The following is a 26,574-nucleotide window of genomic DNA, read 5'->3' as shown; positions in this document are numbered from 1 at the left end:
GAACGGCCGCATTTGGCCGCATTTGCCAGTGGCGCGCGGTCTGCCGGGGGGCCCTGAGGGGGTGCTGGCCCTGGCCCGCTCGCTCCCCCTGCTCCCCCAGTAGTTCCGCCACTGACTTGGGGCAGCTGGGAAATTGACAAAATGTCCAGCCCCATGTCAGATTTCAAAATTGAATATACAAAAATCTGTTTGCTCTTTTCAAAAATGGATTTCAGTGCAGAATTCTGCTGGAGCAGCACTATTAACTGATTCATTTTGAAAAAACATTAACTGGCCTATTTTGCTTTGCCAAAGAAATTTTGGACACTGCCGAAAAATTTGCAAAAATTCGCCAAAATGTATTGGAGTCAGCGGAAAGGTGAAATTACATTGTGGTTAAGGTTTTTTTTCTGGATGGTGTGATGGGTATAGTGCAGGCTTCTTGCTCCCTTCACATGACATTTGGCAGATGTAAACAAAATGCACATGTTGGATGCGCTGATCTTGACACAGGCATGTGACGGGTGAGTCACCATTTTTTTCTCAGCACTATATGTAAAATTTTTAGTTCAGATCAGTGAAAAAAACTGGAAATCAATCGGAGGGAGCACGAAACCTGTGGTCAACACGGCCCACCGTCAAGACTGGCTGACAAAAACACCTTAACCACAATGTCACCTTTGACTCCAATGCATTTCATGGAAATTTTGCGGTTTCCTAAATTTTGTGAACAGGCCTTGTTTCGCTTATCACTACTAAATACTGTATATCATGATCTGGATGAATGAAAACCTTCATAGACATGTCCAGTAGAAGTTGCTGAGTAATCATTGAAGACGTTTCACTACTCAGCCGTGTATTTTGATTTTCTGGTCCTTTATTTAATCTCTAACAAGCTCTGTATTAGAATATACTTACCATCCCGAGTGATTTTGATTGGAGGTGTAAGGGGTAAGGGTGGAGATTCCATTATTTGCCCATTATTGTCATACAGATGTAAGAAATCCTGGGGCAGCTCAGCAGTACTGTTCTTGGCATATTTGGTTACTCCAAGCCACATATAAATTTCAGCCTTTGCAAAGATTTCCCCGTTGTATGACCCTGGGAGCTAAGAACAAGGCAAGAAGTACCACACCATTAAAAATCTGCCATTCGGTAATCCTACTCTTCATCTTAATCCATTTATATATTATTTGCCCTAATATTCAACAAAGGGTAAATTTACCCTGAAATTAACTTCCAGGATGATGTTGTCTGTTGTATTCGATGACAATATGCAATTGGCTTATTTATTTTTAATGTTTTTTCTTAATTAATTAATTAATTAATTAATTAATTAATTAACTTAAAGGGGAAGGAAAGGTTAAAACTAAGTAAACCTTATCAGAAAGGTCTATATAAATATACTAGTAACGTAAAAGTAATGCTGCTCTGAGTCCTCTTTCAAAAGAAACACAGCATTTCTTTCCTTCTATTGTGTACACATGGGCTTCTGTATCAGACTTCCTGCCTTCAGCTTGAACCTCCTTTCCCCGGGCGTGAGCATGCTCAGTTTGCTCCTCCCCCCCCTTCTCTGATGTAATCTGAGCCCAGAGCTATGAGTGAGCAGAGAGAGACTCAGGCAGGAAGTGATGTCACACCAATACTGCAGCTGCTATCCTAAACAAACAGAGGGCTTCTTTTTACTCAGGTATGGTAAAACATTCTACAGAATAAATATAGCATTCTAGCTTGTACTATTGCAGCTAATCTATTGGCAATAAAATGCCTCCGTAGCTTTCCTTCTCCTTTAATTCATGTTTGGGAAACTATTGCAGGTTGAGGTTTTGCTCCTATAAAGAGGTCATCATACCCATTTAGCCCCTACACAATGTTTTTTGAGTAAGAGACCTTAGTAACCAGAAAGCAGTTACCTAAAAACGTAAGCATAACTGTGTTCTAAAAGTTTAACTAACTGCTCCTCTTCCTGTACCTTGAAAAAGACAGTGCTGATCTTTCCACAGTCTTTCCCCTTTTCTTCTTCCACCACTGAGTAGAGGATATTTTGGGCAGGGATTCGCGCATATGCCACCCTCTTCTCATTGCTAAACATCCAAATCAGAACATCTGGAAGAGTGCACTGTGGCTACAAGAGAACAAAGCAATGGTTACTACAAGTTATTCTAACAGCTTCCACACAGCCCAGCAAGATTTGGGAGACTCCAAAGTTTTTACCCACAAAGCAGAACGTTTTCCAGTATTCCTGCTTTGAAAAACAATATTGACCCTACCACGAGGCTAGGTATCAAAATCAATGTTGTCAGAAAATTTCCATGCTGCTAGCATTTTTGTAATTTTGTGAAATGCTCCAAAAGGCAGCGTGATAACTGACTTGGAAGAGATTTTTTGCTCACATATAATGTCGCTCTCATTTCTGATCCAGAGCAGACGAACAAAAAAAATTATTTCTGAAGTAGTGATATCCAGGGTGGGCCAAGAACTTGGCTGACATCGCTTACCCTGCTGTTGGTGGGATAACTGCCCCCCTCTAGTGTCATTGTTGGAATCGGCTAGAGAGGGGGGGCTTGGGACTTTAAATCCCTTTTCAACCTTGAACCGGGTTGTGCCCAATTTGAGAAGTGACGAGTAAAAATGAGTGTGCGTCAGAAAATTTTCAAACCACACATCACCTGAAGTTAACATCAGAAATGAAAAAAAGCATGCAACATTGTACCATAACATCCTTGAGTTTTATTAAAACCCATTCTTGAGACAATTGTATCTGCCAGAATTCTACAGCATTGATGTTCTGCCCCTTTTCTACCTCTTTGGCCAGGAATCTGACTTTGGCGAGGATTTTCTTCCCCTCGTTGAGTTTCTCCTTTACATTGTCTTTAGTTAGCTTTCTGATTGCCCTGCGAGCTTGCCTGGGATAAACAATCTAAACAAATAAATGGAATCAATCAGTCAACATGTACCAATCCAACCAAGATAAATACATCGGACAAAGAAAACATATATCAGGTCTTATAGACATATAGGATAAGTGAAACACCCGTAATCTTGTAGGCAATAATGAATAATATATGGTGCTGGTTTCACTCTGGGCTAAAAATGATCAGTAACTTTAAAAATGTCCCTTATAGATCTGCTACAGTAGCAGTCCAAGTTTCAAATGAGGGGTGGGCGTGGGGTGGAGTATAACCAATCACAGCGCTGCAGTCACACAAGCTTCAGTTCCCTATCAGGTCAGCCTTGTTGCTGATTGGTTCCTATCCTACAGTGCAGTGTGCTTAGTGCTGCTAGATCCCCTGCACAGCCTGGGAAAGGAGGCAGCAGGAAGTGAAATAGGTGGGAGGGATTAGTAGAGTGCTTGTGGATATTTTCAATAAATCGACCCAAAACACTACTTTTTTTAAGTACTTTTCTTCTAGTGCTGTAATTATAATATAATCTTGTGTATAATACACTGGCACATCCTTGTTTTACACACAATATGTCTTGGAATTGGAAAAGTTGTAAGTACTTAATGGAGATGACAACTTGGTGCAGTAAAAAGCTAATGTAGTCACACAGGTTGTTAGGGCTTGGCCTTAACTAATATCTCTACTGACAGACAGAGTACTGGGGAGCTTGGGTTCACTTACCCCGGACAAGTTTGTTAATGAAGTTAATTAAAATATGTTTAGCATTCATTTCAAGTGAACCTACCCTTTCATCATTACCAATGTATATTCACACAGGCAGGACCACCATCAGAAATCGCAGGGCCCCATACAACAAAATTTCCTGGGCCCCCTGGGCTGCACCCACCACAAGCCCCACCTACAGGTCCATCCTCCCCACCCCACAGGTCCGCCCCCCACCACACAGTAAAAAAAACAAAAAAAATATTGGTGGCTAGGGTTCCCACATGTTAATTAAAAATAAAAAAATATTGGTGGCTAGGACCCCACATGAGAAAAAAAAAATTGGTGGCCAAAATTGGTGGCCAGGGCCCCCCCCCCACATTATGAGAAAATTGGTGGCCAGGGCCCCTTAAACGTCCATGCCTTCCCGAAGTCAGCAGCTCTCAGAAAGATGGGGGGCACGGCTAATCAAGTAAGTGATGGCTGTTCCCCCTTGATGGCTGCCCTGCACACAGGCATAAATCTGACCAGCATTTGCACACTGTAAAAACCAGGCTGGCTAATGCCCATCATGGGCAAATATAAAGGAAATCTGATCCATCTGATACAGGATGAGGTTACATCCATATATATGGTTGACTGCACAGTATCCAACTAATCAGCCCATAGGCCCACTGGCTATTCCATGTTTATTCCTTTTGTATACTGCTGTAGTCATTTTTGAGCAATCCTATCACAGAAATCCCACAACACAAATCCAAAGAACTTACAATGTTATAACTGAGTGATTTCATCCTACACTGATCCAGATTATTGGGCCGAGTCATTGTTTTCTTGCCAGCATTGAGAGAGTATTGCCTGCAGGGAGCACAAACAAAGAACTGATCAGTCTATGATATAATGTTATGTCAAATATCTGTATTTGTACTATTGCTCCCTTCCCCCTAAACATGCTTTTGCTGGACATATATACAAGGCCTGCAGAAGTTGCTATTCAGATGTTCTCCTATAGTCTGCCCATGGAACATGCATTTGTCTGGGCCTTTAGCCTGAATAATGTACAAGCATCAAGTTGCATAGAGGAAAATTCTAAGCTACCACTGTGGTATGCTGGCCGTTGAAATGTATTATAAATTGGCGGGACCACCAAAAAAAAAAAAACAGTGTAAATGCAGGAAAATTTAAAATCAGGGTACCTGCAGCCAGCTACAAACTCTTCCAAAACTTGCTTGAGTCGCACCTCTGGTTTGGATTTTGGCCTCCTGATAAGTTTCTCCACCTCTTCCAGGCCACGTTCCTAAAAGAATTACTTTTGTAAGTCTAGAATTCCTAGCTTGTTGCCCCAAGGACTATAAAGAATGTAAGCGTGTTTACTGTGAATAATTTGGTCTGTTCTGTAATTATATATCATCCCCAATATGCTCAGAATCTAGTGAGCCTTGATTAGAGAATGGAGGAGGGATAGAGAGTGTTGCAAAGAAAGGGAGATGTAAAGAAGAGGAAGTAGAAGAAGGTTTACTGGATGGTGCAGAGGTGGGGGTGGTGGGTCCAAGAAGAATATGTAGCATATAAATTATGATGAAGAAGAAGGTGTAGAGGAAGGTGGGATGAAAACATACTAAGCGTTCGGCAATCTTCACAATCCAGTTAGAAACGTTCAGTCTCCAGGTGTGGTCCTCCCAGTAACTCCACACATACACACAGGGCTTGTCATTGACCATGGGAATGCAGTTGTACGATCTATAAATATAAGAGAGAAAGATCTGCTCAACCCCATAGTCAATGTAATCCTTCCATGCCCACAGATTCTCCAATAAAAAAAATCATCTCTTAAAATTGTTCCAAGGACAACAGACCTATGCTGCCTCAACTGTAGAAGATGTGCTTCACCAGCTATACATAATACATAAAAAATTCTATATAATGTACCTTCTGTACTTTTACAGAGGTTAGGATACATGATAATGTATCTGCTGCTGTATATATATATATATATATATATATATATATATATATATATATATATATATATATATATATATATATATATATATATATATATATATATATATATATATATGTTTCTCAGTATTCATTATGGCAGCCAAAAAGCTATGTGAGACTCTATTATATTTTATTACTTTATCTTTCTATATAGGCTCTCTTGTTCATCTTCCAGTCTTTTATTCAAACTACGGCATAGTTGCTAGGGTCAATGGGACCCTAGCATCCAGTTTCTGAAAGTCCAAATTAAAGAACCGCAGAACAAAAAGCAAAATAATTTAAAAAAGCAATAAAATATTAAGACCAATTGCAAATTGTCTTAAAATAGCAATGTCTACATAACACTTAAAGTGAAGGGTGAACCACCACTTTAAGACCTACAAACAATGGAAATCACCTGTATCTGTTGATATACTTACTAATATAAGTAACTTTAATTCTAATTTCTCCACTATAATGCAAAATGCAATTCACAGCAGAGGAACATAAACAGCTGGGGAATCCAGTAAAAATGTATTCTACAACTAGGTGTAAACTCCTGTCATTAAAGAACTGTACCCATCATATTCTGTAGGCTCGGGCCTCTTGCTGGGTGTGATTGATATACCCTCATTTTTGGGAGGGGGCGCTGCCTCTGTTTCCAGCTCATCCTCTGAGGCTGTGTCCAAAAGAGACTGACGGTCTTCAGGTACTGGTTCTAATTTCTCTTTTTTTTCCTTTTTCTTGGAAGATTTTGTTATCACTTCTACAGTTTTTCCATAGTTTCCTAATACATTTAAAAGAAGGAAAGGTTACTATGAACCATACCCCTTGTAGTTGGCTTCCATTGATTTTTATCATTGTTCTTTGTAATGTTCTTTTATTACTTTATCACGCTTCATTGAAAGATTTTAACTCAACATATCATTTATAAACACAAACATGTATGGATATATTAGGCATTAGTAAAAACGAACAGCAAACAACAAATAGCATGGGGATATCCTTGAAAAATGGCATTGCTGCAAAGGTTCCTGACTTAAGATGGCCATAGACGCAAAGATCTCATCGTACGAATCGAGGATTTGTCCGATTTTCGGAACGTGTATGGAGAGTCCCTGCCTAGAGTAGGGTTACCATTACCAGATCACTTGAAAATTCAGGGCATTTCATTTAAATTGCAATCAGTGCTGCCGTTGTAGCTTGATTTACTTGGTGTGTCCCTAAATTATCAGGTAACCTTAGCATAAAGCCCAAATACATCCTGCCTAGGGCAGCATCAAAATCAGACCTGACTGAGTCTATGGCAAGAGAGTGCAGCCAAAAAATACCCACCTGCTGTGATTACAATGTAAAATGTAAACTATATATATATATATATATATATATATATATATATATATATATATATATATATATATATATATATAATGTTCTTGCATGCACATGCAATTGTGGTATTTAATTATCTTAAAATTAATTCTGCTCTGTGACATCACCATTTAGCCCTTGGAATCTGGAAATATTGGCAACAATGAAGCCTTGTTACTTACCTATCGAGACTTCAAATTTTACAGGCTTGGTGCCGATGCTCGGGTCAATCATTGTAACCTCAAATAGAGTCCCAAATAAAAGGAATTCTTCCTTGGTCCCCAAGGCATTCTGCAAGCAAGTGAAATGTAGATGGGGGTTTGTAATTTTGTATGTGTGGTACAGCATACGGGTAGCATAATAGGAGCAGACAGGGGCGATCCTGGCCCCTCCGCCACCCGAGGCAGCAGCAGTTGCTGCTCGTGCCCCCCCTCCTCCAGAAATTCGCTCTTAACGTACCAGGAGCAGCATTTTTGCCGCCCCTGGTACCTAGTGGGGCGCTGCTGCCTGAGGCGACAGCCTCAACTCTCCTCATTGGCGAAGCACCCCTGGGAGCAGATGTGCATTAGTCCCCCACTGACTATTAAAGGACAAATAAACTGAAATCATTGGGGGTTGCTTATTTGTTAGGCACCAACCAGTGACTTAATGGGGGAGCATGTTGGACAGTCATAAAAAAAGACAAAATATAAAATGACCAGAGGCATCTTCAGGCAGCAGTTTAGTAAATGTAAAGTCTTTCAGGTTAAATTAACCTGCTTTGTTTGTAGGCCACTCAAATGGAATGTATATCTAAAATCCCTGCAACAAAGCAGGGACTTCTATTAATTGCAAGAAACAAAAATAATATAGATATAGTCACATAACCACCAGCAAATGGACTCCCCCAATGCAATCATACATATTGCCAATACATTCTTCAGAAATAAAGAACATTTCATTCCATGTGGCCACCACTACACAATATTACATACTGTGACCTTACCTTAAATGATAAGTAAACCTTTAAATAATGTAAAATTGATGAGGGCGCTATTCTATGAACTTTTGCAATGTACATTAATCTTTCCTAAAAAGAAGAAAATCAGACCAGGTCTCTGTCTTTCTCCTGTCAACTTCCTTGACAGTTTGATGGTCAGAATTGTTGGAAAATGACCAGCAGGTGGCGCTGATGTAGCAAAATCCATTCACGTTAACAGTATATGTATCCTTTAATATCTTGGAATTAAAAAAAGAATTAAGGCACATTGCAAACGTTCTTAGAATACCGTATATACTCGTGTATAAGCCGACCCGTGTATAAGCCGAGGTACCTAATTTACCTAAGAAAACTGGAAAAATGTATTGACTCGTGTATAAGCCTAGGGGCTGATTGAAAATCAATCTGTACTTTGTACAGGAACGCTCCTCTAGTCATATAGACAGCCCTGCTGAGAATAAGGATTGCACTTCCCCAAGCAAACAGCGTATAAGAAATTCAAATCCCGTAATATCGGATCCCTCACCTCCCTCTCCCATAGCGCATCAGGACTCTGTGACTGACGATCGCCGCCCGGAGCAGGTCCAGGAGCTCCGGGCGGCGCGTCCTTCCCTGCCGGCGTCCTTCCAAAATGGCGGCGCCCATGGCCGCCACGTGGGTAGAGGGGCGCCGCTACCCACGTGGCGGCCATGGGCGCCGCCATTTTGGGAGCGACGCCGGCAGGGAAGGACGCGCCGCCCGGAGCTCCTGGACCTGCTCCGGGCGGCGATCGTCAGTCACAGAGTCCTGATGCGCTATGGGAGAGGGAGGTGAGGGATCCGATATTACGGGATTTGAATTTCTTATACGCTGTTTGCTTGGGGAAGTGCAATCCTTATTCTCAGCAGGGCTGTCTATATGACAGGGATCCGGTGAGGGATTGGCGTATGACCCGCGTATAAGCCGAGGTCGAGTTTTTCAGCACATTTTGGGTGCTGAAAAACTCGGCTTATACGCGAGTATATACGGTATGTCTCTTATCAATTTTGCTTTCACTTATTTTAAAGGTTTACTTATTTTTTAATTAAGGCATCTCATTATAAATGTGGCGTCTCATTATAAATGTGTTATGACAAAAAGATGAGAAGTAAATGATATATGAATCTCCCATCAAAGGTCCAATCTGAATACCAAGCTTACCCAGTCACAAGAGATAACAGTTATATACTTCTTGAATAGCTTACCTCTGGCATAGGAAGAATGTCATCAACCTCCACAGTGACAGCAGAAGGTTGCTCTTGTTCTCCTTCCCCGCCTTCCCCCTCAGCCTGTTCCGCCGCATTCTCTTTCTCTATCTCCTTGGATTTCTTGCTCTTCTTCTTAATCTTCAGCTTGCCGAGTGCATTCTTTAGAGCCACCAGAGGCTTCTTGTCTTGAATGTTGTTGTTGTTGAAGATATCCACCGAGACAGCCACTAAGATGCGACCTCGGTAGAAGATTCCTTCCCCCAGACCTTCATTCAGATCCTTATGGACATCTCTCAGGGTATAGTTTTGAGGGGACCCATAAAGATTTACCCAGGCAGGACCAAAGGTTGGATTAAAGCCAGCTACAAACATAGGAGGAAAACAATTAAACACGTGAACCACCAGCTTTGGACCCTGTAAATTGGATGGCCCTTAAAATGTTTTCCTTCAACTTCATCTGGGCACCCCAAAATATAATTACAGTTGACATGAATTTGTGCCCTTTTTCCACAAAATCATATATATATATATATAATACACAAATGCCATGAATATCTTGTAAATTATATCCTTATAAATGGTGAGTTCTGATGCCATCAGTTATAAACGGTGAGTTCTGATGTCATTTCTGTCACATGACTCACTGAAACTTGTGTATTATAATAAATAAAGTACCCCCAGTTGCAAAATATGAGGATATTAGAAGTTACCTCTGAGTTCCATGACCTGTATAAAAACACTCGGCCTTCGGCCTCGTGTTTTTATATGGTCATGAAACTCCTCGGTAACTTATAATATCCTTATATTTTACAAGAGGGGGTACTTTATTCACTATATATATTATATAGTGGCAAATAAGCCCTTATTTCAGATCTCATCCTAACAGGCCCCTAAGCTCATAACAAGGTTACAGCAGATATATATAAATATTGGGGTAACAATAACCCTGCTATAGTTCCAGGGGTACCCAGGGCACAAATAAGCACTCACCCCAAATCTCACCCTAACTGGCCCTCAGGCTGGGGTACCCAGGGCACAAATAAACACTCACCCCAAATCTCACCCTAAAAGGCCCTCAGGCTGGGCACCCTTAGCTCATAACAAGGTTCCAGATATATAGAAACATTGGGGTAACAGTCACCCTGCTATAGTTCCAGGGGTACCCAGGAGACAAATAAGCTCTCACCCCAAATCTCACCCTAACTTGCCCTCAGGCTGGGGCCCCTTAGCTCATAAAAAAGGTTACTGATACTGTGTATAGAAACATTGGGGTAACAGTTACCCTACTATTGAAGTACTCAAGCAAATAAGTGCTCAACTTGAACTTGCTTTTACATACCCCCTTTTTCCCAGATTTTACATTTTTATTTTTACAGTCCCTTCATGTTCTAATGCATTTCAGTGGGAGCATTTCCTGGATTTTAAGTTTGTTTCCCCTCATACATGTAATCATTGTTTTCCCACAAACAAAATAATTTTACCCTATTTTCCTTAAAATCATCATGTGACTTTTTGTGCATTTGTTTTTTTTTTTTTTTACAGTTTATGTTGTTTTACAGAAAACTCCCATTTTACGTTTTAAAAGTGATTTAAGGTATTTCTGAGCTTTTTAAGCTATTGGGCTGGAAAGCCTTAGCCTGGAGGCCATTTAGGATTTAGGAAAAAATACAAATATTTTGGCAGACCTATTTAGGCTCAATATGAGTTTGGCCATAATGACTACAAATAAAAAAAAACAATAATGCAGTGTATTCAGGTGAGGATGTTACCATTTTTGCTGGGGTCAGATATCTGTTGCAGATCAATAAAATGAGTGGCCACGGCAACATCTCCAATGTGAGCGTCATCCAAAATCTGGATTTTAATTTTCCGTGACAGTGGTGGAAACAGCTCAATAAAACTGATCTGCTCATTCCATTCTGGAACCGTCGTGTCGTTCTCCACACCCGTTTCACCCTAAATAAAAACCGGTAAAGGGAGAAGTGTTACTACTGTTCAGTTGCACAATTGGATAATTATTGTCAGTGTAGAGATATATATAAGTTCATTTTGCAGGGGGTTTATCTGTGTACTGGTCTAATTATATAACTCGCAAGGACCAAACATGGAGGAACTGTAGTTTCCCTGTTTGCCCTGTTTTGTTCAAGTAATAACAAAAAACACAGATTTTTAACAATTAAAACAATAGGCAACAAGTATCTTCAGCACAAGCCCTATTGATTGTGTAGAATGGAATATAATACTACTTTAAAACAAACTTTGGTACATACAGGTTACATGTATGGGACCTGTTATCCAGAATGCTCTGGACCTTGGCTTTTCCGGATAACTGATCTTTCCATAATTTAGATCTTCATACCTTAAGTCTACTAGAAAATCATATAAACATTAAATAAACCCAATAGGCTGGTTTGGCTTCCAAACAGGATTAACAATACCCTAGTTTGGATCAAGTACAAGGTATTTTGTTATTACTGCAGAGATTTTTTTGATTATTATGATAAAATAGAGTCTATGGGAGACAGCCTTTTCATAATCTGGAGCTTTCCGGATAAGAGGTTTCTGGATAACGGATCCCATACCTGTATATTGTTGTAGAATGATCAAAGAAATGAGTCAAAAGGTGAATTTGTCCGATAATTTCTCCCCAAAAGGAGGTGGAAGCAGCAAAGGAGAATGGTTTCTCTGTTTAAAGGAATTTTGGTGTCTCGTCCTGGAGCTATAGTGTTCTGAAAGGAACAGGTAAGCCAGACAATGCATTTCAGTGGTCCACTTCATATATTGGAACTCACATTGAATTGTAGTGAGAGTGTTAGGAAGGTCTCTGTGAGCAAGGCACAGAGTAGGAAGGTCTGTGTAAGGAACTCCCAGAGGGGCTGAGGGTGCTGCCTGCCACTGAAAGGAGCAGAGGGAGACCTGAGCAGGTGATTAAGTCTAAAGTGATTGAGGAAAGCCAGAAGGTGAGACAGGCCGGATGCTGGTGAGCTGATATCCCTGGAAGGGAAGATTCAGCAGGGCTTAGTGAGAAGCCCAGAATAGACACCCTGTATGTTGAGAACCCCAAAGTGGTGAAAAGTTGTGAATGTTTGATGCTGAAACACTAATGCAGTGTTGGACTGGCCCGGGCCAGACCCCCTCTCCCAACAGTTTTTCCAAAAAAAAATAAAAAGTATGACGAGCTGTGCCTTCACGTCACAGTAGGGGGCGGGGGGCCCTGGACAGCAGTCCCGTTGAGCCCCAGTCCGACCCTGCACTAATGAACCGAGTTCCTGTAACCTTTATGTTGGGAAGAGTTTACCCGAATAACCCTGTGTTTTTGCCTGAAGATGTGGTGTCCCTGTCTTTATACTCCTAATCCTATGCTTACCTGCCTACCATAGCTAATTTCCCCCAAAACTGAGTGTACAGATAGTCAGCTTGTCTCAATATACATTTATATATTCAGTATTTTAGTAGCAATTTTGTTTAAGCTGTTAAAACCTATTGAAATGTATTGATGCTTTATCATTAAGCAATTCCAGTAACGATGAAACAGTCAAAATGTAGTAAATTAGAGGATGTTACTCCTTCAACAATTTACAAAAAGGGCCAGCATGTTTGAAACACGGCTGGTGGACTCCCACCACAAAGATGTTGTTGTTGCTGCTTAGAATAAATAGGAGGGCTTTTATAGAGCGATCTATTTTCCTTTATCCTGCCATTGACTAGACTTTTGGCAGTTATTTTGAATCGGTCAAAGGGGGTCTTCCTCTGTGCCATGCTCCTCATGGTTGGAAAAAACCTAACCAACCAACTCTGCCATAGGGGCTTTTTCTACCTATAGTCTTAAAGTATGAACTACACTTTACTGTGTAGAATAAAACTATATGTCATCTTGTTAGTAGGTACTAGTGATGTGCGGGTCGGGTTTTTCACGACCCTCACCAACCCTAACCTGCCCCCCCTCCACCCACACCTGCCCAAGCCCGACTTCTGGATTCCCTTTATAGACCCGCTGCGACTTGCCCTGCCGATGACGTCACAAAAGGGGCGGGGTGAGCAGGCTGTGGCTATAAAGCTGGAAGTCGGAAGCCGGCAGTTGAAGGTGGCGGGCGAGGAGAGCAAGAGGAAGAGCTCAAACCGGACCGGTTGGGGTGCGAGGTCTGCCCGAACCCAACCGACCTGCGGGTAAACCCTCGGGCCCTGTGGGTATCGGGCCGGCCTGCACATCACTAGTAGGTACAGCTGCTGCCACTAGGATTATATCAAACCTTAGGGGCCTATTTACTAACTTTCGTATTTTTTTTTCACGATCATGATCATTTTTTTTTCAGATTGCTTTTTTGTTATTCTTCTAAGACTATAAAAAATTCAAAATGTATTGAGTGTAAAAAAACCCCCACAAAAACTAATACTAAATCTAATATAGTAAAAGCAGGGGAGGTCCCATAGAAGTCAATGAGAGCTACACTAATCCTACTGGACCTTTTTTTAGCCATTCAAACTTTTAGAGCTTTTCCATTTTTTTTTTTAGCTTGTAATTGTCTGAAAAACATCAACATTTTTATATTTGAATCTTTTCATAAAATTTATGGCATTTGTGATTTTCAAGAGGTAGAGTTTAATTGTGGTGTCAAAAAGTTCTAAGGCCACTAAAATTCAACCTTTAATAAATGGGCCTCCCCATATTAAATTACTTGATTTTACTTTCCTGCAGTTAATATCATTTTTATCTCATCCCATAACAAGGTCAAATGGGTGACTGTGCATTCAGACCCCCCGTTAAGGCAATAAATAAGGCCATCAATGTTTTTACCTGCTGACCGGCAAAGGAGACCTGGACATATGGATCGATGAACACTTTCTTATCCCCAATAATTTTAGAGAAGCTTCCCATAATCCCAGAGCTCATACTTGGCAGACCTTCTGCCTTGAAGACTTTGACACAGATTTTTGACCATGGCCTTTCTGCTGGTATGCGCTTGGGAAGCAGTAGGTTCCTGCAGGAAATAAATGACAGGGAACAATCACTCAACAATCAGTTTAAATCTTATGAAAAAAGTAGTGGCTTATATTATGCACAAGCAATGGAAATTGTTCTTTTTTCCTTTCTGCCAAGTTGCCAAAATATTTAATAATTTTTGCCTACAGCTGCATATAAATCCAAAATAATTTTAATATATGAATAATTATAAGTTATTAATTACTGATTATTGTAGGAATCTGGAAAAGCCTTGTCTATGGACTTATCTAAGGCTTAAGAAATATTGTTATGAATAGAGGCAGTTTTACAAGGAAACTTAAGGTGGCCGATAAGAGATGCCGACATGCCAGGTCCGCAGCTTATTGACCCGTGTGTGGGGCCCTCTGATGGGTTTCCCTGATCAATATCTGGCCAAGAGTCGGCCAGATGACGATCGGGAAGGTGTAAAAATTCCATTGTGCCGCGATCCGACCACTCGTAATCCTTACATTATGATCCGATCATTAGGCCCTAGGGTCTACAATCGGATCAGCCCGATATCGCCCACCTTCAGATGGGCATAACGGGGAGAGATTCACTCGTTTGGCAAAATTGCCAAATGAGCGGATCTCTATGTGTATGGCCACCTTTAGGGTCTAAAAAGAAGACCTCTGGGTATCTTGGGTCATAGCCAAACATGCATGATCCAATCATAAGCTCCATGTTTCCTAGAGCTAATTAGATGGTGCAAATTTTATCCAGCAATGTGCAAAAGTGAACTCAAACTGTAGCATATGTTAATTATGGCATCACACAGTCTCTATGTAAAAAAGCAAAGGATCAGTATGTTCCAGCATAATTAATACAATATAGGAGTGACGTGCTTTGGTGTACTGGTACTTTCTGATCTTATAATACACAAAAGCCATGAATATCTTGTAAATTATATTCTTATAAACGGTGACTAGTGATGTCATGAGTTATAAACGGTGAGTAGCGATGTCAGTTTTGTCACGACTCACTAAACTTGTGTATTATAATAAATAAAGTACCCCTTGTTGGAAAATATGAGGATATTAGAAGTCACCTCTGCGTTCCATGACCTGTATAAAAGCACTCGGCCGAAGTTCATGGAACTCCTCTGTGACTTATAATATCCTTATATTTTACAAGTAGGGGGTACTTTATTCACTATATAATCTTATAATTATAGGTGGGGTGGGATTATATAAATCCCACCAGAATTTTCTGACTGGCGAGCAAATTCTCACATACTTTTCAATATCATCATTCTGGCTACCGGACGGAGGAGCTGTTATGGAGTCGCCTTTGGTAAGGACAGACAGGTTACATTTCACAAATCCCTTTATGCCAGCCCTGGTGTCCTTCGGGTCAGTGATGACAGCCCACTTCTGGGTGAACCTGTGATCTGAAAAACCACAAGGCAGTTTAACATATGAAAACACATTGCTAAACAATGTTGAAACTTTTGACACTTAATAATAGGACTCTGCCAGTATTATATAAGTGATTCTAAAAAAAAGACATAGTCAAACCTTATGGTATTAATTGACAAGAAGAGTCTGGTGTCTGGAAATTCCCAAATCTTTAATCTGATAATTATTGCTCTTGTCTAAAGGTGGCCATCGACGTAGAGATCCGCTCGCCAAATGAGCGGATCTCTCCCTGATATGCCCACATTGAGGTGGGTGATATCGGGCTGATCCGCATCCAATACAGGTGGTCGGATCGTGGGACCACATACAGATGCGGCCGCGAGCCGACAGGATTTTTCAACCTGCCCGATTTAGATCTGGCCAGATATCGATCGGGGAACCCCGTCGGATGGCCCCACACACGGGCCAATAAGTTGCCAACTCGGTCTTTCGATTTACCCATGTGGCAAATGGAAAGCTCTCTCGATTGCCCCTACATAAACAGTGTGGAATACCTGAATTGTTATATACAGTCCCAGCGTCTATCTTAAATGTCCCCAAACGGGTTCCAAAAAATGCGATTTTCTTGGCATGGACCACCTGAAAAAAAATTGTGCAATTCATGAGCTGCGTTCTTCCAACTATAAATAAGTAGTGATTTGAGTAACTTTGTAACAGTTTAATTTTGTAAGGTCAGCTTACACACAGACAAGACTTAAAGGGCCACTAGCATTGCGTAATGAAAATGCATTCAAAGCATTTAGGTGTAATGTACACTGTACATTTTATTGAAACCGTTTTCCTGCAAAATCACAATAAAAATGTAAAATGATGTATGTAAAAAAAGTAAAGAATGTGAAAAAAGTACCCAAGCCCAGTTGTTGTTAGTTAGGTCACAGGAAAAAGAAATGTGGTAAATACCCAATGGCAAGGTATTTTTGGGGCACTTTGTCACCTGCAGAAGAAACAATTTCCCCCTGTGTGCCATCACACTTACATGTACAGATAAAAAGAACTGCCGTTTAAATTCAACTAAATACTTTCTGAATTGACAAGTGAATAAAATACTTACAGATATCTCAATAAGCTTATCAAACAAGATGTCCCGCGGCTCCAAAAATTCGAAAAGAAAGTACTGCAAGAAAAATACATGAATGATACGACCAGCCAGGGCAGCCAATAGAAATCAGGGGGCCCCCCAAGCCCCACCCCAGATCTCGCCCACCCCACAGTTAAAAGACCACACAGACATCAGCGCTAAAAACAGTAATCTCCCCCCCACACACAAGTTATGAAAAGCTATTGATGGTCAGGGCCCCCCTATAAGTTAAAAAAAAACTGTGGTGCCAGGGCCCCCCATAAAAGTTTTTTTTTTTTATTAAAACATTGGCACCAGCACCCCCATAAAAGTTTTTTTTATTATTATTAAAACATTGGCGCCAGGGCCCCTTTTACAAGTTTAAAAAAATTGGGGCCCCAGAGAATGAAGAGAAAAAAAACATTGGTGGCAGAGGCCTGCACAGTTTTAAAATAATACATTGGTTGCTAGGGCTTTAAAAAAAAATAAAAAAACACTGGTGTTCAGTAGAACTGAACTCGTGGCTTCAGGACTTCAACTTCAGCTCCTTTCGTGACTTCGGGTCTTTCCGTGGCTTCTGGACTTCAGCAGTTCAGGACTTCGGCTTTTCGTCGGTTCAGGACTTTCAAAGCGGCTGCCCGATTTAGAGGCCCCCTTTAGACCCGGTACTCTTGTACCCCCCTGTGCCCCGCTGATGGCGGCCCTGCGACCAGCCATTTGATTAGTGTGGCTTTTATCTTTTTTATATATATATATATATATATATATATATAAAGTAGTGTAGAGGCCAGCACAACTCGTCTGAAGGTCGTATTTGCCTGGGTGCAAAAAAGCCCAAAAATTAAGTAGTGAAATAAAGAAGCTTGCACTCACAGGACTTATCAAAATCAAAAAAGGTGTTTATTTGGATCAAAAACGACTAACGTTTCGGCTCACACTCAAGCCTTTCTCAAAGACTTGAGTGTGAGCCGAAACGTTAGTCGTTTTTGATCCAAATAAACACCTTTTTTGATTTTGATAAGTCCTGTGAGTGCAAGCTTCTTTATTTCACTATATATATATATATATATATATATATATATATATATATATATATATATATATATATATTAGAAAGAATAAACTTGGCATCTTACCTGGTTATAATAGGGGCAGTTGGTAGATTTCTGAGTGGAAGTGTGCCGTTTCTCATTTCCGACCCTGATGTGAACTACAGGATCAATATTGACTCCAACAAGCTTTTGCGCCTGTACGATAGTGACTGCAATCTAGTGAGAGAGACCACGCAGAGCGAAGAGAATGGATAATTCAATAAGTGTTGAGTGAGGTTTTCTATCACTTACAATTTTGCACCAGTGACCAATAGTGTAAAAAAATACATATTTTTTCTTGACACTTTGATTTTACCAAAGGGGCAAAATAATTTGGTGAATTACAACAGGTAAATTGCAAGCAAGTTGCAGCACTCACTGTATTGTAGGCACTTGTTATTTTGCCTGAATTCTGGGGAAAATTCTGCATTGTGGGCAGTGGTGTAACTAGATGTTACTGGCCCCCAGCAAATTAATTTAGGATACGCAACATATCCAGAGGTTGTCCTGTTATACAAATATAGATTGAAATTGCTCATTTATTACGGCCTCATGGGGCCCCTATACCCCCTGGGCCCCCTGCAGCCGCAGGGTCTGCTTCCTCTGTAGTTCCGCCCCTGATTGTGGGTAAAAAAAAGCCAATTTGCATTTGTTTGTTTTCACAGCTGTTTTTGAACAGTGAGGGTCTAATATTCTTGTTACCAGCTTAATTATATTGGTAGAACATGATTACCCTTTTGGGAAACCCTTTCCCCACACTGTATTACAGGTAGAGGATCCGTTATCTGGAAACCCATTATCCAGAAAGCTCTGAAGTACGGAAAAGTCATCTCCCATTATACTCCATTATAATCAAATAATTCATTTTATTTAATTATTTCCTTTTTCTCTGTTGTAATGAAACAGTATCTTGTACTTGATCCCAATTAAGGTATAAATTGGATGCAAAACAATCCTGTCGGGTTTAATTAATGCTTAAATGATTTTTTAATAGACTTGGAGACCCAAATTACTGAGACCCCTTGTCTGGAAAACCCCAGGTCCAGAGCATTTTGGATAATAGGTTCCATACCTGTAATTAGCAGTTTGCAGTTATTTTTCAGATGGAAACCCTGTGTAACCTCCTAGTGACATCACAGAATGGGCTGTTTAATAAATGAAAGGAAGCAACAATCTTGCATTCTATATATATGTGAATACTTAGGGGCAGATTTACATAGGGTCAAATATTGAGGGTTAATTAACCCTCGATATTCGACTGCCGAATGTAAATCCTTTGATTTCAAATATTGAAGTCGAAGGATTTAGCCCAATTAGTTTGATCGAAGGATCGAACGAAAAATTGTTCAATCGAACAATAAAATCCTTCGAACCGTTCGATTCAAGGATTTTAATCCATTGATCGAACGATTTTTCTTCGACCTAAAAATTGTTACAAAAAAATGCGGACCTTCCCCATAGGCTAACATTGCACATCGGTAGGTTTTAGGTGGCGAAGTTGGGGGTCGAAGTTTTTTTTAAAGAGACAGTACTTCGACTATCGAATGGTCGAATAGTCGAACGATTTTTAGTTCGAACCGTTCGATTCGAAGTCAAAGGTCGAAGTAGCCAATTAGATGGTCGAAGTAGCCAAAAAAAAATCGAAATTCAAACTTTTTTTTCTTCTATTCCTTCACTCGAACTAAGTAAATGGGCCCCTTACTATATATAGAACATATTTTCAATCCAGCCTGGTCCAATCTTAATCCACAGGTAAAATTATCATCAAGCTTGAAACCACCCAGGTTATCCAATACTGGGGCTGACCAATTTATTGCTGCCTTTATATAAACTATTTCTACTATTTAACCAACCAAACTAACTTGCCTATATTTAGACAAAATACAGATATCGCCCACTTACACGCCCCTAATCTACTGGAATGTGATATATGATTAGACAGACAGCAACGGCAAAAACCTGTAGCTTGGGAAATGTAGTCATACCTGGAAGTTTCTGGGTTTGGGGTTGGAGATGTTTTCTCTTGCCGGAAAAGAGCATCGGCTGCAAATCAAAGTAAAAGTCATTGGTGCACAACATTACACTGTAGGTGCTGCATCAGTTACCTACATCTTATCACTTCTCTTAATGTAGCAGAGGTTATTTTATATGGGTTTTATGGGTTTTATACTTTATACTTAGAAACAAAACCCAAATTCTTTTTTTTATTAAAACACCCGTACTTGTAATAAATGCATTTAAAGATCTCAGCTGTCAATCATATATTGCCTGCCCCTCCTCTCTGCTTTAGACATAGAGGCGGGGCAAGCAATTACTTTCACTTTCCATTCTGCATTTCCTACATGTTGCTGCACTCACCACAGTCCCCCTCCCTGTTCACGTGTATAATTGTGTAACCAATGCAAAGGTATAAGTTACCCGATTCTGGTGCATAAACAAGATTTGGAGGTGTTTTTTTATGGAGGTGTATTTAGGGTTGCCACCTTTATGTCTGGCTGAGACCAGGGGGGGGGGTCTGTGATGTCAGTGGGCATGTCTGTGACATCAGTGGGCGGGGCTATGACGTCAGTGTGCAGACCCGTGACGTCAGTGGTCGGGGCTATGACTCGGTGATCAGCGATTGGCCGATCGCGTGCCAATCAAGGGAATCCCGCCCGGTTTTCCTTATTCCCTGTCTGGGTAAGGTAGCAACCCTAGGTGTATTATGCTTGTCTTAATAAAATGGCTGCTGCCTGCTTGCTGTGATGGTGAATTTGAAGGCTGACTGCAACCAATATTTAAATATTTTATATAGTGTAAGTAAGTTTATTTTGCTATAGATTAACACAAAAGAATGTGGAATTATTTCTTAGGGTGACAGGTCCCCTTTAAAAATGGTGCCAATATGGCTCTGAGAATGTATCCAAACAGCAGAGCAAATACACTAAAATCAGACTTTGTGCACAGAAAGCATTTCACCAAATACTGGATAAGAATAACTGAGCTATCAATGCTAATAGAGTTCATTCCTTAGTGCCATAAGGCAACAAAGGGGAAATAAAAGAGCAGAGCGAAGTTAAAGCTATTGACTATAAGAAGTAATACATGTATGCATCTTTCCAAGGCATGGGAACGGCACGATGGCTGAGACAGAAAAAAAATATTGCGGTTGTTTCTGAAAGGACAACAAAGATAAAATCAATCCAGTTCCCATGCCTCAAAGGGATTTCCTTATCCATTTTCTTCCAGGTAACGCCAGAGAATAGGTGGAATGATGCAGCCTAGAAGCAACCAGTGTAGATAAACAAATTACATGGGAAATAACAATCCCCCACTGTGGTACCTGAACACTGGAGTAAAAGTAATCCCAGAAATCTGTAATTCTGATTCATCAAAATCATCATCGTCATAATCATCTTCATCGTCGTCGTCCCTCTTGACAATAGCCCTTCCCATTCGGATGGCTTCTTTATCTTTCTTCCGAGCTGTCTCACTCTCAGCGCTAAACAGAAATAAATCAAAATAAGAATAACACTTTGCCAATCCCATGTAGAAAATCTTCATTAGAAGAAGAACTCCCACAAAAATACTGGCTGTCACTTTCAGTATGTTATAGAATGGCCAATTCTAAGCAACTTTCCATTTGGTCTTCATTCTTTATATATTTATTTTTTTTGAATGATTTGTTTTTTTCTTTTGACTCTGTAAGGCTACACATGTATTGCCATCACTACTTGTATTATCCATCTTTATATTCGGGGCCTCTCCTATTCATATTCCAGTCTCTTATTCATAGCAATGCATGGTTACTAGGATCATTTGGATCCTAGCAACCAGATTACAGAAACTGCAACCTGGAGAGTTTCTGAATAAAAAGCTAAATAACTCAAAAACAAAGACATTACAGAGGCAGGTCATCGGTCATACTTACTCGTCATCTTCGAACCCAACATTCCGGATAATGATGGCATTACTTCGAAAAGAAAAAGAAAAGATATGTCAGGGTATGGATATGATATGAGCACAATGTAATAGTGCTGGTACATCACAGAGAAAGAACAGGAATTGTGAGATGAATAAATAATGATAGTTAGAGGAAAGGTTGAAATATAAACAAGCAATGGTTCATGCATGTTCTCATTCTATCCTATCTAGACTATTATATCATTGTACTAACTTGCCTCCATAATGCCCATCTCTTCCCTTACAGTCTGTATTAAATACTGCGGCCAGATTTCTCCTCCTTTCATCCAAGAGAGAACAGGACTCTCATCGGTTGAAGTCCTTAACATGGCTTTTTATAAAGCAAAGAATAACTTCTTCTTATAACCTTCAAAGCCCTTCATTCTGCTCCTCACACAGCAGCCACTTAGTCTCACCTCCCATTTTTACTTGCCGTTCTACACCTTAACGCGATACTGTCATGGAAAACATGTTTTTTCTCAAAATGCATCAGTTAATAGTGCTGCTTGAGCAGAATTCTGCACTGAAATACGTTTCTCAAAAGAGCAAACAGATTTTTTTATATTTAATTTTGAAATCTGACATGTGGCTAGACATTTTGTTAATTTCCCAGCTGCCCCCAGACATGTGACGTGTGCTCTGATAAACTTGAGTCACTCTTTACTGCTGTACTGCAAGTTGGAGTGATATCACCCCCCTTCCTCCCCCCCCAGCAGCCTAACAACTGAACAATGGGAAGGTAACCAGATAACAGCTCCCTAACACAAGATAACAGCTGCTTGGTAGATAAAAGAACAACACTCAATAGTAAAATCCAGGTCCCACTGCAACCCATTCATTTACATTGATTAGGAGAAACAACAACCTGCCAGAAAGCAGTTCCATCCTAAAGTGCTGGCTCTTTCTGAAAGCACATGACCAGGCAAAATGACCTGAGATGGCTCCTACACACCAATATAACTTAATAAAATACACTTGCTGGTTCAGGAATTTTATATTGTAGAGTGAATTATTTGCAGTGTAAACAGAAAACATTATAAAAATCATGACAGAATCCCTTCAAACCTTTCTGCATTGAGGCTTTCTACATTTGGAATGCCATCCCTGAATTCCTCCGGAGAGAATCCTCTCTAAGTCTTTTCAAAAATAAGCTCAAAGACTACCTCTTGGGGCACTCACATAACACCTGAACTGGGAACTCACACTTATATTGCAGTGTCACCCCATGAAACCAGCAGCACTTAATATCCTCGTATTTGTATTTGTAAGTTACCCAACCACTTAGACTATAAGCTCTGTGGGCAAGGATCTCCTTCCTCTTGTCTTTTTGACACTTAGCTCTTAATTTTTGATGTAATTGTACTTTGTATTTATTAATGTAATGACCCCTGTTTGTTCTGTTAATGTATTGCACTGCTCTACTGCAGTGTGTTCATAAGTAGCTCTATATAAATAAAAATATACATACATACATAAATACATAAACAATATGAGATCTGCTGTTCTAGAGAGTGGCAAGTGACCGATGAAGACAGAAGGACAATACACTGATCATTCAAATAATATATGATAGCTAGATGATAGACAGACACACAGATGGATAGATAGATAGATAGATGATAGATAGATTTTTATTAATTTGTAGTTGCAGCTACCCTCCTGCTTGGTTAATAACTGCAGTTGTTTACATAAGCACGTTTCTTTATTAACCTGACTCATTTGGTATAAAGAAGCAGATCAAACAGAAGTAGGGTGCTGAGGCAGCGAGGAGGCCTTGGAACATCTGATTTTCTGTCAAAACTGCCCTCACGGTGCCCATTCCTGCTACTGTACTGTGGTCGGGCAGTAGGTTTGAAACTGACAGATAGACAACCCTACTATAAAAAAAAAAGGGAAAATCCTACCTATCTTCAACAGTTGAGTAGAAATCCTCTTCGATCCATGCACCTACAGTCCCATCAGGAGGCTGATAACGGATATCCAACTCAATACAGATCTATAGGATATAGAATAACAGAATATTTATGCCACTGGTTAAAGTATTGCCCCTGCACATGGTATGGACAGTTTTATCAGGTGGTGAAAAGTCTCTTCATAAGTATTATTACATTATACCAATGGGACATTTGGATACTCCTTCTTTGGGTTGGTTGTTTTGGTTCCATACTTTTACTGGGCAGCCACTAATAAACCCCATATTCTAGATGCATCATAGCTAAATTAAATATTCTACATGTGGCTACCGTAATGATTTCTTAAGTTCAATACCTCATTCTCAATCATTTTTTAAGGATTGTCCAAACAAACAATCTTTTGCTTCCTGAAGTGAAATTCCCATTAAAGGGACATGAAGGCTTTCAGAGATACCAAAATATATAAAAGCCAAGGGAAGTCATTTCTAGGGTTGCCACCCGGCCAGTGGTTCAAAACTGCCTGTCTGGGGTTTCAGAGGTCTGAAGCTGGACATACTGCTGCCTGATTGATTGAAAATCCAGCCAAACCCTGCAGGCTATGCTATAACGCATTCCCAATATGTCATTGGCCTGTCCCAACAACTCTGCCCATGACATCATCATCTCTGCCACCAACATTACGCAGCCCATCCACATTCCAGGTAATCTCAAGCTTATATGTGGCAACCACAGGTGTGGCTGATGTGAATCAGGGGGTGGCTGCATGTTAGGGTTACCATGTGTTCCGTTTTCACCTGGAAAGCTACATTTTTGGACTGTCCAGGTGAAAACTGCTCGTCCCCTGGCATCACTGACCTGCCCACTTCCTGATATTACAGACTCGCTTCCCAAAACATTGCGGCCCTGTCCCTCATCCCGACTTCTCATAGTCAAAAGGTGGCAACCCTAGTTTATGTGCAGGGCCACCTGATTCTTGAAGTCAGCTCTGCCCTAAGCAAGTTATGGACAGCCTCTTCTTTAAGGACTTACATAGCTTTGCAAAGGCTTTGATGAAAACATTTCTGGTGTTTTATTGTACCTGTTACTTGGAACTTAAAATATAACTTGGACTAGGAAAGAAACCTATACCCTTTCCTTTAACCCTTTACAACCCCTGACTGTATGGTGTGATATCGAATAATCACAGTCTTTTTTCTGTTGTGACTAAAGCAATGATTGTACCATAAAAAGGACTGAGGGAAAACCACATTCCTGGCATGTTTGGTGACGAGATGAAGACGGGTGCGCCTCTGTGCGAGAGACCAGAACTGGTTTGTGCAGTGACTCACTGAACTTTCTCATTGTTTTTGGAAAGGACAATGGTCAATTACAGCCAATAGAATGAGGTGCTGTTTACAAATGAATTACTGTAATCTGAGCTCTCCAACTCATCAAAAGGGCATATGGTGCATGGGTTACATGTGAATATACATTTTGGGGAAAAGGGATTTGCCAACAGCCACGGGGTTCAGAGACAAGCGCCACTGCTTAAACAAAAGCTCTAAGGCACTCCTGTTCACCATTTTCCACCTATTCAGGGTTTCCCTCAGTGGGTTGTGTCCACAGGTGAAGCAGAGCAGCCACAAAGGTATCACACACTAATGCCTTTTTACTTAATCTGGCCTCTCTGACATTCTTGGAAAAATATGCTGCATTGTGGGAAAACAACATGGCAACTTGTGTCCAAAATTGCACAAGAAACAAAGATTTTCACAGGCAGACAGTCTTTTATACTCTTACCCCCATTTGTAATAAAAGTCACTTAGTTTATTCAGGTGCAGTAACCTATAGCAACCATGTGACCAGTTAATCATACCTGCTAATTGGTTGCTATTGGTGACTGCACCTGGGCAAACTTAGTGTCTTTTATTACATAACACCATCCAATTTACATCATGGTCCAACACAATCTTCAAAGGTAAATATACAGTATGTAATAATAACCTTAACAGCTAGAAAGACACCAGGTGCCTAGAACTGCTGTAGAATAATACACAGTCCAAAAATCGGGTCTTTCTAGACAAGACTTTTTTTACGTTAGGACTTACCCCTGTTATTCTGTGATTTTTGTCCACTAAGTTTTCGGTGAGGAATAGCCGGCCAGTCTTTGTAAGATGCTGAAGACTGATAACCAAAGTGCCTAGTAACCTTAAACAGAAAGTCAAACTGGTCAGTTGGAAGAAGAACACACATTTCATAAAGAATAAAATAAAAATAAAAATAAAGAATAAAAATAATGAAAATATAGAATCATTAACACTCTGATGATAAAGTCTATTCCTGCCATTCACTGTCCCATAAAACCTTCTCCAGAATAAATCTGGCACTAACTTCACCAAACATGCTTCCATTAATTGAGCAGATTTCCTATTTACCCCAATCCCTATCGGACCACTCTCTTGTCTAACTCGTAGTTTGGTGGCTCCCCGCTAACCTAGACAGGCAGTGGCCTGAGCCCTCTATGGCTCAAGCATCCAGACATACTAGAGACACATACAAAGTAATAGCAGGAATACTGGGAAATCAACTCAGGGTCAACCTCCAAGAAATGGTATGGGATGCAGCGGCACGGGGCTCCCTAACAGCCACAGTGGCTCAGGTCAGAACATCGGCTAAAGAGGCTGTCACAGAAGCCAAAAGGAAGTTAGTGCAGGCTCAGCACCAACACTTTAGCAACCCAACTCCAGTCACCTACGAGGAGGTGAGACAAGCTGAAGCAGAGCTGGCTAGGGAGTCCACCACCATGACAAAGAAAGCTCTATTAAATACCTCCCAAAGAATTTTTGACAAAGGGAATAAAAACGGTAAAACACTGGCCTTCCTAGCTACATAAAAGCAATCCTCCGCAGTGCCCCGCATTCTGAGGGAGGCCCAATGCTCTATGAACCCTACTTAATAGCTGAAACATTTGCTAAGCACTAGAACATCCCAGCTGAGCCAATTCCTTGACTCTATATCGATACCAAGTTTATCCCCAGCAGAGAAAG

General features: G+C 40.5%; 1 protein-coding gene across 2 annotated transcripts in view; it reads right to left on the bottom strand.

Annotated features, from left to right (window-relative positions):
- Nucleotides 1-26,574, bottom strand: part of LOC108701805 (fer-1-like protein 4) — a 76,144-nt gene that overhangs the window by 28,230 nt on the left and 21,340 nt on the right. For both annotated transcript variants that reach the window (XM_041577584.1, XM_041577585.1), the window contains exons 4-23: nt 25,636-25,735; nt 23,540-23,631; nt 21,604-21,645; nt 21,016-21,174; nt 19,679-19,736; nt 17,739-17,870; nt 16,597-16,659; nt 16,040-16,124; nt 15,364-15,517; nt 13,942-14,125; nt 10,916-11,102; nt 9,144-9,508; nt 7,124-7,232; nt 6,150-6,357; nt 5,207-5,327; nt 4,784-4,884; nt 4,358-4,445; nt 2,783-2,899; nt 1,952-2,104; nt 898-1,087 (exon numbers count right to left, since the gene is read on the bottom strand). In XM_041577584.1, coding sequence (XP_041433518.1) covers nt 898-1,087; nt 1,952-2,104; nt 2,783-2,899; nt 4,358-4,445; nt 4,784-4,884; nt 5,207-5,327; nt 6,150-6,357; nt 7,124-7,232; nt 9,144-9,508; nt 10,916-11,102; nt 13,942-14,125; nt 15,364-15,517; nt 16,040-16,124; nt 16,597-16,659; nt 17,739-17,870; nt 19,679-19,736; nt 21,016-21,174; nt 21,604-21,645; nt 23,540-23,631; nt 25,636-25,735 — 2,708 coding nt within the window. The remainder of the gene's footprint in view (nt 1-897; nt 1,088-1,951; nt 2,105-2,782; nt 2,900-4,357; nt 4,446-4,783; nt 4,885-5,206; nt 5,328-6,149; nt 6,358-7,123; nt 7,233-9,143; nt 9,509-10,915; nt 11,103-13,941; nt 14,126-15,363; nt 15,518-16,039; nt 16,125-16,596; nt 16,660-17,738; nt 17,871-19,678; nt 19,737-21,015; nt 21,175-21,603; nt 21,646-23,539; nt 23,632-25,635; nt 25,736-26,574) is intronic.

Source organism: Xenopus laevis, chromosome 9_10L (assembly GCF_017654675.1).
Source record: "Xenopus laevis strain J_2021 chromosome 9_10L, Xenopus_laevis_v10.1, whole genome shotgun sequence".
Taxonomy (NCBI): Eukaryota; Metazoa; Chordata; class Amphibia; order Anura; family Pipidae; genus Xenopus; species Xenopus laevis.
Note: the sequence above shows the minus strand (reverse complement) of the source record. Positions and strands in the feature narration are given on the sequence as shown.